Genomic DNA, 13,855 nt, shown 5'->3' with positions numbered 1-13,855 from the left:
CAGCTGCCGTCGGGGCGCACGGAGCAGCCGGGGCTGCCGGGGAGGCGCCGGCGGGAGAGGCGAAGGGGCCGCCTCAGCCAGGGGCTCCTCTGCTGCCGCCGGGGCGGGCGGACCCGGGACCGGGGACAGGTGGGAAGGGGGTCTCCCGCCCCGCCAGCCCCGCCGCGGGCCCCCCGCCATTACCTGGCTCCGGCCGGGTCGGGTTTCAGCTCCCCGCGCCCTCCGGGGCCCGGACTGAAGCGGGCCGTTTCCGCCACCTGGGAGCGGGGCCGCCCGCGCCGTAAAATCGCCGCCGCGGAGGCGGCCGCGGGAGCCGAGTCCCCGCGAAGCCCCCGCTCCCCCCTCCCTCAGCACCGCGGCGGCCTCGCCGGGCGGGTCGCGATGGCCGCCGCCGGCTCAGGTGCGGGCCGGGCCTGGCCGCTGGGGCCGGCGAGGAGGCCGCGAAGAGGGAACGCTGCCGGTCCCCGCGGCCGTCAGCCGCCGGCGGCCCGGGATCGGCGCGGCCCCGCCGGCGCCTTCCCTCAGGCGGCCGCGTCCCCGCCGCGCGGGGCCCGGGGCGCCCCGCGCCCCCCAGGGCGGCCGCCGCCGCCAGGGCCCGCGGCGAGGCGCGGAAAATAAACCTTGCCCAGACACGCCGCCGTTCTCACGTTTTAATTCTGCTTCATGGAACCGCCACCGTTAAGAGAACATCACGAGGTTTAAGCAGGCGTTATTAAAGTCTTATCGAAACGTTAAAAACGTGTGCGGTTTAAAAAAACCCGTATTACATGACTTATCCCAAATAACCAAAAAATTACAAACGAATTTTCCTCAGAGCGAAATCTGACAAATTCTTTACTTTTGATTAACCAGAAAGACATCTTAGGAGTCGTCTTGTTTTTTTTTTTTTCTCTCCAAGCCTTGTGTTGCTTATGGTAATTCAAACACACCAACATTTGTAATGCAGAAGTCACACTACAGACAGAATAAGTTATTTTATTACAAGATATATAGAACATATTTTCTCTATTTGCAATCTTATTTCAGCAGTTCTGCAGTGCAAGTACCACCACATCACAGGGTAGAAAATACCCAAATCATGACACAGGATATGTGAATGAAATAAACTCAAATTATCAAAATTACAAAACAAAACTGGAAAGTATCTACAGTACTTATGATATAAATAGTGCAAATTAATTATATATCTACAGCATAAGTATTTAGAGTATCAAAAACTTTTCAGAATAGCCTTTTAAAGAAGGTAGTCAGCAGGAACTGGTCAGCACGACGATGTTAGGGATTTTAAAACCAAATGCAACACTTATTTTTTCAAGAAGAACTGTCGAGCTTCTTCCCAGGACTGGCGGGGGAATCTGTTGGACAGCTCAAGATAATCTTGAGAACTGAAAAATTTTTCTGTTGAAGACAGAACATAAAATTACCACGTTATTCTCTCTTAAGATGGCAATAAAACAAGAATAATGAATGCGCAGCCAATCTGAGATACTTGAAGTCATTTACTTCCCTCCCCCTACCAAAAACTTCTGAAATCATGGGGTAACGCTTCTGTGGAGCTATGGACATTGAGGCTTGGCTTTAAAAATGGGGGCAGAGGGCTCTGATGAGCAAAGGCTTAGATTTTTAAGCTTTTGGATCAGGCTCTCTGCTTTACGCACCGGAATATTATACATCTTTACACATTTTATGTTCTCGAACCCACTGGGGAGCAATTCAGCCTCTTTCAAGTTCGGGCAGCCTTGATGGCACACTCTCTGCTTAGCAGCTTCTTTTTCCACAAAAGGCTGTAGAGGATTTTTGCTCCCCGATCCCCCCAAAGCTCACAGTATGATTACAAACACAGCTTTTACTCCTACGAGTACTACTGGTGACGCGAACGGGACTACACATGCGTGCACAGGCTTGCAGGGTCCGACCCTTCGAGCAGCGTGCCGCAGCGCAGCACCCAACGCTGAAGTTTGCGCTTTCAAGTTTCATTCCGAGCTGTGTTATTGTTCCCAATTGGGTTTTGGGGACACCGTCCTTCACATTCAAGTGATATAATGGATAAAAATAATTCTGCTTATACTTTTATTAAGTCAGCTTTTTTGCAACTGGGGAATGTTTAGAAATCACACTCACGTGTTACCACATACGTCACCTTTGTTTAAAAGTTCATTTAGTTTGAATAGTGAAAATAAAAAGCAGTTTTCCTCTTGGATTTTAGATGTTTCTTGAGCAGATTCTCATGCAAACACAAGCCTGGGAAGTTTGTGCTGCAGACACTGCACGAGGCTGCTTCAGACTAAAAAGTATAATGTGACAGTAAAAATCTCCATAAATTTATGTGAATTTTCTATTTTATAATTTGTTTTTAGACACAAAGCTTATGCTTTAGACCTAGAACCGCTCATCTTCTTGCCAAACGTTCAGCAAAATGGTGGTGGATTTCTGCTTGCTCTTAGGGAGAAATGACTGTCTGAGCGACGTACTTTATGCAAAACAGGGGCGACTCAAGACCAGATTCCCACCAACACACTTGAATTTCAGACGTGTTTAACAAGTAATAGCCGTCTTAGCTGAGAATCTTTCAAATGTTTAGCCTAAAGATGTTAGCTGCATTTTACACAATATTTACAACTGATGGGGGAAAAAAATGGTAACTCTTCTGCAAACTGACAAACTTTAAAGGATAATTACAGGACAGTATTTTACTAATTTTTGGCTCCCCGGGTGTACTGGCATGGCTGCGTGGCTTCAGTAACCTAAAACTTTTGAAGGTAGCCTTTGTGACAGCTAATTAAATATGTGCACGTACAGTATCTCATTTTAAGACATGATACCACATAGCATTTAATAAAGATTAACAGTCTGAATTCCTGATACAGTGAGCAGCAGACGAAGACATGCATGTTTAAGTCAGAGTGTAAGCTAGAGAGCCTCTCCCCAAACTGTAAAATCATTTTGCAATTTACTATATTTCTTCCATCATGATGCAGATTAGAAAAATTTAAATCACAGTAAAATATACTATCTACACATTTTGTTACCCAATTGCTACTCTGTTACATTTCATTGGAGACATACCCCTCTGCTGAGATAACTGATTATCCATGTGACCTGAACTCTGTGCAAAATCCTACGGGGAAAAAAAACCAACACAAAACGGCATCAGGTTTTCCGATCTTACATCTGAGGAATTATACCAACATTTTTAAGTATTCACTGAAAATACTAATACTTCATGAAATCAGTAAATTAACAAACTCTGGCTTGTTTGCTACATATCATAACAGAATACTGCCAGCACTTAAATTCTGTAATATATAGTGGATTTTTATACCTTTATTTATACCTTTTTTGAAAAAAATATACTTTTAATACACAACAGAAAAAACAAGGTTTTATTATCTTCTTAGGAAACAGTTATTATCATGACTTTTAATTTAAGAGAACATTTACTGTAGCTGTGTTTCTTTAAAACAAATGACTCCAAACAGACTCTTACAAAATTCTTGAATTATCCCAATTTCACCGGCTGTGCTTCCCAATGACCCGGGAGCCTGAGGTCCCGATCTCCTGAGAGTAAGCGAAGTTCTTCCACAGAGGTGATTAACTCTGGCCAGCGCTGCAGCCAGCTGTGTAACCAGCTGAGGTGCAGTTAAGCTAAGTGCCCAGCACGATGTGTGATCCCTGCTGCTATCGGACGGGATGCTGCATCCTCCGGAGGCAGCAAGGACTTCGCTCCGAGCAACGCAGGATTACGCAAGTTACCTGCCCCAGTACGGAGAGGGCTTTTAGGACCCTATCATTTGTTTGAGTGAGTATTCACTGAGCAGAGATGGTATTATTTAACAGGAGAGAGGGAATTTAGAAAATCATGGAGACTGCTAAATGTTTTTTAATTATTTCAGCACATCTAGAAACAGAAGTAACAAAAAAAAAAAAAAAAAAGGATGATGCAAACTTCAGATGATGGAAATAAATCTGTTGGTAGGGAGGTATAACGTGGGTCGTTGTAAAATCCAGCAATCATTTTCCCTTGATTTACGCTGCACACATTTAACACACTGTATTTAAGTGTTATATTTGTACACACCACCAAACTTTTACGTAAACGGGACTTCTTTTTGCATTCCCTGGCACAGGAAGAATCTCATTTTCTAGTCACGGGGAAACATTTTACAGTCTTTCCCAAACCTTCCACTGAAGCAAATGAGAGATTTGCTTGACAAACAGCAGCGAGCCGAAATAAAAGTAGAGAGGCAAGTCTCTTCTGTGTGTGTGGGTATCTGAGCATTCCTTGGTTCCTTTCAGCATTTCTCTCTGTGTGTGCGTGTCCAATATTTGGGATTAGATTTTAAAATTGGTAAAATACTAAAGTACCAGTGAAGTCAGGAAAGACATGAAACTTTATAGCACACAAGGATCTTCCATATTTTAATATAACACCTTTTTTAAAAGCCTGCAAGAATAGTACGTGGACTTGGCATCTGAGATATACCTTTAATTGGAAATCAAATGAATAACGTTGATCCTTGTAAATATACTTACGCTTTGCTGTAGCTACTGGGGATTTAAATGCCATTCTCTCTCTCACAGCACAGAAATCAAGGTAAATAACTTTAATTATTCAGATAGGAAACACTCTTCTCCACTCATGTTTTTTCAGTGAAAAAAAACAAGCTAAACTTGCTGCATTTACTCGTAGCGCTTAAATTATTTTTTTGCCACTGCAACTTCTACACTGAAATATGTAGTTTCACTATAAGAAAGTCAAAGATGAATTATAGCTTTGTATTTAACCAGAAGTTCGTTACTATATGGCAAATTCTTTTAATACTAAGTTCCAAACTTTTTTTTTCAACTGCTATGCAATTATTTTAGTATTAAAAGGATAAAAAGTAATTGCACTCAGAAGTTTGATGTTATGCTAAGACTTCTGGTAAATATTTAGTTCTTCTGCCTTCTCTCCCAAATCTGTGTAGCCTACCCTTGGACTAGCTGTAAAGTATTACAAAAAAGAGTTTGACTAACATTTCTGTATCAATAACAGTAACTTTCAGGTGACTGATACAGAGTTACTAGACTCCTAAAAGCATATTATTTTTTAATAGTAGAGTGTTTACGAAAACTGCATTTGTTCATTGGAAACAGTCAATAAAATGTATGGAAAACATGAGGCATGCATAAAATCTGATACACAAAGCACAGCATATACATTTAGACAAAGGGAACAAAAATGCTGTAAATCCTTATTCAAAACAGTATTCATACGGACCTCAGTGGCTTACTGTCAAAAATAAAGATTGCAAGATTAGACCAGTAACATATGTTCTGTGTATTTTCTGCATAAAATATATACACTTCTGTTCACTTCTCTCTGTAAATCTATTGTACACAGTATACAACTGTACATTTGTATGTAAACACATTAATATACCGATTTCAGATATGCTATATGTGCAGTAGTTTTCAAAAAATAAATATTTTAAGAATTGTCTTGTAATAGCAGGATCTACATCACATCTTCCTAGCACATCCAATAACTTTAATGAAAACAGGATTCTGCATGTGATAGTAAGAACCTGAACTACTCGGTAACCTTTTAGTGTTACAAGATGCCTCAAGTACAGGCATAATCTGTGGTTTGAAAAGAGCTGCAGAGAATCTTAAAGTACTTCAATGCTGTTTACTTGTTTTACTTCAGTCAAATGATTTCCATATACACAGCAAATGCAAGAAAAACTGTTGCAGTTACCCTGCACACCGCTGTTATGTTACTGCAATAGCTACCTGAATGAACGTGGCGAGTAAAATACAACTCATCTCCTGCTCCAGGATGATCTTGTTCTGAGGGTTATTGTAACAAGCAGCTATTAGCGAAGGGAAGAGCACTTTGATTAAACGAGGATCACTAAAATACTGGAAAGGCAACTGGCATAGTTTTTGCAGCACCGTGGGGTGACGGCCAGACTGTACAATGATCTGAAAATACAAACGTAACAAAGTTAAAACACGTGATCTAGCTCTTCTTCTCTTCCTGTTAACCACCAAGGGTGTTGAAGTCATGCTAAAAAAATGAGCATGGCTGAGGAGTAAATACTAAAAATAAAGTTTATAACATTTAGTCCAAATAACTTCTGTTTTAGTGTGCAAGTATTATTTTTATTGCAGAGGAACACAAAGAATGTAAGGCTGTGAAACTTCTTTTTCCTGTATCACCCAAAAAGACAGTAAGTAAATGAGAAGTGGATTAATCTGAAGATTACAGTAAAATAGATCATGTAATACCTTCATTCAAAAGTCAAAGCATTATAGCAAAGGGACTATTGTAAGTTAGAGCTACGCAACAAAAACCCCCAACCCCTGCCATTTAAACACAGTAAGCATGCCTTTGGGGGGGGGGGAATCAAGAAAGAGATCACCAGGACTGTAAAAACCCTCCCGAAGCTCGATCATCCTTTACTAGCATGCTCTCTGGCAATTAGAGAGGACTCTGTTTCATGGTAGACGTCTGCTACGCATTCTCAGGCACCAAAAAGAAAAGGTGATTGTAAGCTGCACAGCAAGGAGTTTCAGTAAGTAGAGACTCAGGGAGATCCTCCCATCTGTATTTCTTATCTCAGTTTCTATCAGTGCCATTGACTCTAAAAGGAGAATTGTTTAGATAAATGGGACTGTTGTCATGAAGCAGGCTAAGCTTACAACTGTGTACATCTGAAGAAATAAGGCAATGCTATTACTGGTCTCCTGCAAAGGAACCTTTCCAATTTACTTGATATTCTTATAAAGTCTTTGTGATAAACTAAAAAATGCCAAAATCGGATCTGTTCCAAGTAACCTTGATTAGACACAATATGAAAGAGCTGTTTGACCCAAAGTTGGCTTTTCGGCATAGGAGGAAGCTCCTATAAGGTTAGAACACTGTAAAACTTAGGGTCACGACTGTAAATTGTACTTGGAAAAACACAATTTTACAGGTACACACCCAGACAAGACTGCATTCAAATTAAAACCAGAAGGACAGAAAGAAGCAGTTGAGACCAGAGGAACATAAATTACAGGGATTTACAAGTTTTCAGAGCACTTTTAACAATACCTTCAGAGCACACTCTCAGTTGATAATGCAGTTCAGTTTAAAACCAAGATCAACTAAGTAATAGTTTGCATTTTTTTCAGTTCACCAGCCAAAAAGACATTGAAAACCCTTCAAAGTACTGGTAGAAATGTCTTAATGCCCTTAAAGACAGGAGGAATTTTTAAAAGACGGCCAAATACGTGACAATTAAGCATACATTGAGGCACTGTTTTGAGGAAAATATGACTGAAGCATTTGGATGATTCCAAACTTAACTACCGGCTACCACCCTGTAAGCAAGAGGGTGCCTTTTGAGTTCGTGATTACTATTTGAATTTCAAATTAACCAGACTGGTTATTATATAAATCTATGTTTTTCTACGGTAAATTCTACAGAGAAGTACTTAAAATCAATTGTAACTGTACTAAAATAACTACAATTGGTATTTCTTATTCAGGACAGAAAAACAGAACTCTTGATTTCTTTTTAATGGTCACTGTACACTTGATGAACAGGCAGAGGAAAAGAAGTTTTTGGGACTTTTCATTTTTCATTTAACGCTTCACTTCCTTTACCTGTTCTAAAAATGCCATGGATAATTAGTGAACTCTTGCCAAACTAACAGTGCAGACATCCCAACAGCTTTCATGGTATTATTATTTCATTATCTTTTTCTTTTCAACATTTTTACTACTATGATGTTATCAACATTAAGATAGGAAGGTATATAAAAGGGCTGCTGATTGTTTTAATCTGGTATTTATCACATGTGGAATCAATTTAATGATTTCAGCTCATTGTACTAATGCAGCTACTAAACTTGATACACTATAATATGTACTCTGGAAAAAAAAAAAAAAATCATGAGTCACCCCTTACTGGAAAAAAACCCCAAACAAATAAACCTCTAGCAGAGCACGTATTCCTTGTTTCACTGTCAACTGGTGGAGAAAGTGAAGTCCAGCACTTGACGTAGCAGATGAACAACAAAGAAAACAAATTAAAAGCTTGCCTATGACTTCTTTATGGTGGAAAAAGACTTCTCTTGACTACTTCCCCCCCCCCCCCCCCTTTTTTTTTTTAAAAACAGTCACTTGGCTGAATGATCCCATGGTGTTTTGCAGGCCTGAAGTACTCATCTTACAAAATGCTCTAATACGAGATACAAACTCCTTACTGGAATCCAGTGCAGAAAGCTTGCTCTTCCTCCTGCCACATACGGGAATTCAGACACGTTTACCCAGAATTAGCTTTTCTTGTTGCTCTCTCTCTAGCCTGAAAGTTAGATATGCCTGTCAAATGTAACAAGATCCTAATTAAATCACCGCATTTCTGTACAGCCAAGCATTTAAGCACCTGCTTAACTTCAGATATGTGCCTAGGTTCCATTAATATTTGCTTGTGGTTTTCTTTTTCTGAATTGAGACCTCTCTATCAAATTAGTACAAGCTACATTTTTATTTTTTTTTTATCCAGAGCAGGCAACTCACATTAATGTTTTCTATGTTTCATTAAAGTTTTGCTTACTCTCAAAATTTATAGATATTCAGAGAACTTTATTGGTTTTGCCTGTGCTTAGTTTAAATAAATTCCAAAGAAGATGCACCTACTTAGCTTTGCTTATTTTTGGCCTAACACAGTAAACATTAGAATAACCCTCTGAAGACCCAAACTACGCCGAGGTAAAAGACACACCAAGTACGTTTCTGAAATGCTATTTCCTGATGAATTAATGAAGGGTTTTTTTTTTTGTGCTACCAGCCAAACTCAAGACCCTGATACATTTCAGAGGTGGAGCCCCTGTTACAGAGCGTGGTGATGTCGTGCAGGGTTAGCACACCAGAAAGCACTGCCCAGTGGCACCATCTACTCTCAATGTAAAAGCCTGCTGAAAATAAGATGCTAGAGCATCTTAAATCCATTACTGTGCTGAACTGAAGCAACCTCTACACCATATAAGCCGACAGTTAGCAAGGCTGCACAATATATGCCACTCTAATATCCGATTTTGTTTACTTTTAACCTTTGCTAAAAGTCACCTTTAAGAATACGATCTTCCCTGCTTGGTCTCTGTCTGAATTTCCAGCCTCCCTACACCACGTGTGCTGTGCTGACTGAATCCACACTAGCTGACTGTCCAGCACAATGACTAATGTGATGACCTGTGGGAACTTTTTACTGAGCAACACCTTTCAAGGTTGCCTATCAGTTAGCTTCTGTCACTCCCACCAGTTTATAGCCTTCTGCAGGTCCTGCTAATTTGCTTAATCTTCAACAGCCAGAGGGTCAGGCACTCTCTTCTGCCCTACCAGGCAATCCATGCTCCCGTGTGACTCTTTGGAAAGCACACTCTGCACTCTCAAGTGCAATAACCATCCTGATCCACTGTATTGGTACTTCTGAAGTTTATCCCTTAGGAAAGCATGATGCATGATTTCTACAGTCTCTAGATGGAATCCATTTCTTCAAGTTTACTTGGGCCAATATTCACTATATAGTATATTGCTTGGCCATTTGCTGCAATTCTTCTAGCTGTGAAAGTCTAAAGCAGTATAAAAGTCAGTCTTTCAAAACAGACTACAATGACAAAAGCCAGCAATATGCCACACAGCACTTGAGCAATAAAAAAGGATAATCAATCAAAAAAATTAAGAGCTCCTTGTGGTATGGAACAATAATAAAGTTGTGAGGGGAACTCATCATTTTGCTGGGCGATAAGGCTTCCCCTGTCACTTAGGCAGGGTGTCTGGCTACAGACCCGAGGTGACTGCTGGAAGGATATTCCATCCTGGACTCTGCAGGATGTCCTTGTATTCCCACCAGGAAAGCTCCAGCAGCCTTCCTCTCCTGCCACTGCTGCCTGGCACCTTGCAAAGGAGATCTTCCCAGGACTGAAGGCCTTTTGTTAGGGAACTAATAAGCCATATGGACCCAAATAACTTGGGTGTGATTTTCCTCTGGGTAGCAAAGGGAACGTTGCAGCTCATTTAATTTTTCTGTGAAGCTCCAAGGGCCCAAAAATATCTTTCTGATGATCCTGCAGGAATGAGAATCATAAAAGCACGACTCATTTCCTTGCTTGCAAGGGCAGGGAGCTAACCGCTGGCATACACAGGGGCAACCTTTGCATGAGAACTAGCAAGGGAAAGATGTTTTGGTGAACACCTCCTATTCTATTTACATACTGTATATAGATATATTTGTCTTTCACTTATTCCTTCTCTATATTCCTTTTATCATGAATGAAAACTCCAATTACTTTTAATGCATATGTATGAATTTTTGCCAAAGCAAGGTAAAAAAAAAAATCTTCATAACTAATAGGATCCAGATCTTTTGAATGATACAGCAACGATACAGACTGTATCAGCAGTTACATGTCAAATCAGTAGTAAAATCTTACCAAGTCAATGGTTAATTTTACAATAAAATTAAAATAAGAATCTTCTAGTCTTTGAAACTGTATCTTCATAATCAGGTAACTGAGTTTATAAGCATCTCGTAAGTACTAAACAGGATTTTAATTGAGAAAACTAAAATGTCAGCCAGAAAGTTGAAGAATGACTGTATGTAAAATATTGAATAAATATTAGCCAAATTGAACTGATAATTTGTATATTCATATCATTCATATATTCACATCATTCATATATCCTAATTAGACATGTAATGTAGATGCATGCTACTAATTTTTCAAGAACTAGTAGTTCAATCAAATTGCCTTGTGAAGATTGACTTTTTTTTTAACCTATGGAGTAGCATTTTTGGTGACAATCTAAATGTCTGTTTCCAAGTTGTAACTGCACATATTTCACATACGTAGAGCATTTAAAAAAAGAGAAACTAATTGAATTTAAAACTTTGCCTGCAACCTTCCAGAGATTTCAAGAAGATTATGATCACAGATCGGTTTTCAATGGTTCTATGCATGTATGTTAAATATTGTCAGATATTTTATTACAAGTAACAAAAAAATGGTTCAGTCTCAGACCAAGAACTTTTTCACTCCTTGTGTACTACACAAGGTTAGTCGAGGATTACTGCAGAGGGGAAGTGCTGATTTTTAGAGCAATATTTAGTCTAGTTCTACTGATGGATTTAGGTTTTCTTGTTTCACTTAGACATCTGCAGCTCTGGAAAGACATCATTCATGTCAGCTATTTCTGTCCATACATACCATAAAAACACTGGAATTACCTTTCAAAGAGGCGAATTAATTTTCTGGTCAGGAAGAACAGAAAGCCATCAGCAAGTTTTTTGTCTATGCAAAGGCAAAATGAAGAACTGAGAAGTATTAAACTGATTCAGAAAGCCAGGTTCTCAATGAATTAAACTGTGCTAGACCAGAGAATCATAGTATTATGAATCAATTATTACCATTTACTGAAGATTACCCATACATTTAGAAAGCTCCTAGACATTCATCATGTGTCTAAAATGATAATACCACCATTCTATTCAATTATTTCCTCAAAGGTTGCTTTTCCTCCTGCCACAAAACAATAATTAAAAAAACCTCATCACAGTATTTCAGGTTAAAACTGAGTTGGTTTAAGTCTGGCAAGAAGCTCTTCTCCTCCAAATAGTTAGACAGTGGACAGGTTATCAAGCCCAAGCCTAAGCCCACAACAGGGTATGTTTTCAATTGGTCAAAGCAGCTTCCCTAGCTATCAAAGGAAGTTGCTGAACAAGATGGTGCATTTGCTCTGAGACATTCGCCACATGCATTTCGGTGTGGCATGCAGGGCTGCCAACGATAATCCATTGTTCCAGGGTCCTTTAAATCCAGGGCTGGGGGACACAGCCAGTGCTGGCCCTTGGAGACCTACGGGGTATACATGAGAGCCCTCAGCCCCAGGCTAACTCAGGAACATGGACGTGTACTTCCACCTTTTTTGTTTCATTTTTGGGAGACCTGCTGAAGACTTTTCACAAACATAACTGGAAGACATGATTTAAGTGCTGCCAAATAGAAAAAACTGTACATGGGTACTTTTCATAGCAGACCCTGTAACTTATTTGAGTTCGCATTTTCATTCTGTTGTGTTGTCCCATGATTTCCTTTATCACAAACTTCCCATTACCATTAGGGCAATGATTTTGCAACAGCTTATTTTTTGTTAAGCTGAAACTTCACTGAAGTCACCAGTAACACGTTTGTACACAAAGGTGTACAGGTGTGCTTTCCACAACACAAATAACAGAAAAGCTCACAGCAGCCTGGATACTCTCCCGGATCTCTCCTAGTAGCCACTTGGCTACTCTGCCTGCCAGCTCACATTGCCTTCCAGAAATCAACTACACAAAAATATCAGAAGATTTAAAAGATGAGTATCTTTAGATGTTAACTTGATCATATTGTTTGCTTATTATTTCTATTCTTTTTGCTGTATCTTAACATTATGTCATAGTTGATCCTGTTAAAATCCGCAACATAAAAACGCAGAAAGTTTGGGAGCAAACGCATTGTTGGCATCAATGGCACTGCTAGGGCACGGCCACCATAAAGCAGACCTGCAGGGGTAGTGGGATGTCCAACTAAGAAGGCAGAGACAACGTCCAGCAGCTCTCAGCTGCCATCTCAGCGCCTGGAACTGCACATATGCTGCCAGGTCTCCCCAGTAAGAGAGGGATGGCTTGCTTGGGAACGTTGTGGCAGGAAAAATTCGAATGTGACTTACAGATTCTTTCTGTAGCCTATCAGTTTCCTTCATCCACAGAAGAAAGGAAAAATTGCTTCTTACTGCTTAAAGATAGCAGAGAAAGGAGAAAGATTTCCAAGGAGGGAACTGCAATCTGTAGCCACAAAAAACCCAAAATATCTGGATATGAACAAAACCTTACAAGTCATTTAAGTGCACCACTCTTGCACAAGTAACTCGGCAAGACAATGTTGTATTCTTAGTACTCTACAGTCAGGCTGGTGGTTTTTTAGTAATTTTGACCAAGTATTACAAGTTGTAGCTCTTTTATCAAATGAAAAGTAAGACAAAATTATACTAACGTGAAGTGGATACGGGAAAATGGAGATGAATCATAACTTTGTAAAGTTTAAAACTTCCTCAGGTCTTGGAGAGAAAAAACTGCCAATGAAATGGTGTATTCCATAGGTACTTAGAAACAAATACAGAGATTATCACTGTGAGCTGAATTAACTTTCTAGAAAAACATCCTTCTCAATAGAATTTCCCTTTATTTTTATGAAAGGAAGCATTAAAATGTGCTCTTCTACTTGACTGTATAGCTCTTCTGCTATAATGTATTTCATGTTCAGATACAATTTTCTTAGAACAACTCAGATTAAAAAGCTAATGGTTCTCTAAGGGGCACTCCTTGCCTTTTCCACTATCTCCTGTGACCTATGGTTCCAAACTTGAACATGGCCATTATAAACATTCGGATCTTAAAACGATACTGTTGGTATGGGGAACTACTAGTGTTTCTTTTCTATTTATTTATCATTTATATAAATGTCAATTCTAAGTTGTACAAACAACTAATAACTTTATTGAACAGGAACTGAAATGCTGTGCATCTAATCTCTGTAACCCCAGAGTATTCCACCAAATAGTTAAATCCTTTTGTTTGATGTCAGGTTATTTATAACTTCGTAAAAGAAATAAGTCTCTATATTAGTAGTCCAGAGTTTCTCTTCAAAGTTAGATCTGCATTATTTCTTTGCTTCTATATAAACAGATCCCATACTGCTAGTATTTAATCAGCAGAATATGTCACCACTTAGGCTCTTCTTCTGTTTTAAGGTCAAGCTCTTTTCTTTCCATTTTGCAAACTCC

The 13,855-nt window shown here is 39.7% G+C and overlaps 1 protein-coding gene across 2 annotated transcripts in view; it reads right to left on the bottom strand.

Moving 5' to 3' along the window:
* Nucleotides 1–1,211: 1,211 nt before the first annotated feature.
* SCAPER (S-phase cyclin A associated protein in the ER) overlaps nt 1,212–13,855 on the bottom strand; it is a 168,083-nt gene continuing 155,439 nt past the window's right edge. For both annotated transcript variants that reach the window (XM_082321353.1, XM_082321354.1), the window contains exons 30-32: nt 5,776–5,967; nt 3,067–3,118; nt 1,212–1,398 (exon numbers count right to left, since the gene is read on the bottom strand). In XM_082321353.1, the coding sequence (XP_082177479.1) occupies nt 1,304–1,398; nt 3,067–3,118; nt 5,776–5,967 (339 nt within the window). In that variant the 3' untranslated portion in view covers nt 1,212–1,303. The remainder of the gene's footprint in view (nt 1,399–3,066; nt 3,119–5,775; nt 5,968–13,855) is intronic.

The sequence above is a fragment of the Platalea leucorodia genome (assembly GCF_965183815.1).
Source record: "Platalea leucorodia genome assembly, chromosome: 9".
NCBI lineage: Eukaryota > Metazoa > Chordata > Aves > Pelecaniformes > Threskiornithidae > Platalea > Platalea leucorodia.
The sequence above is the reverse complement of the archived record's forward strand: the minus strand, read 5'-3'. Positions and strand labels throughout refer to the sequence as shown.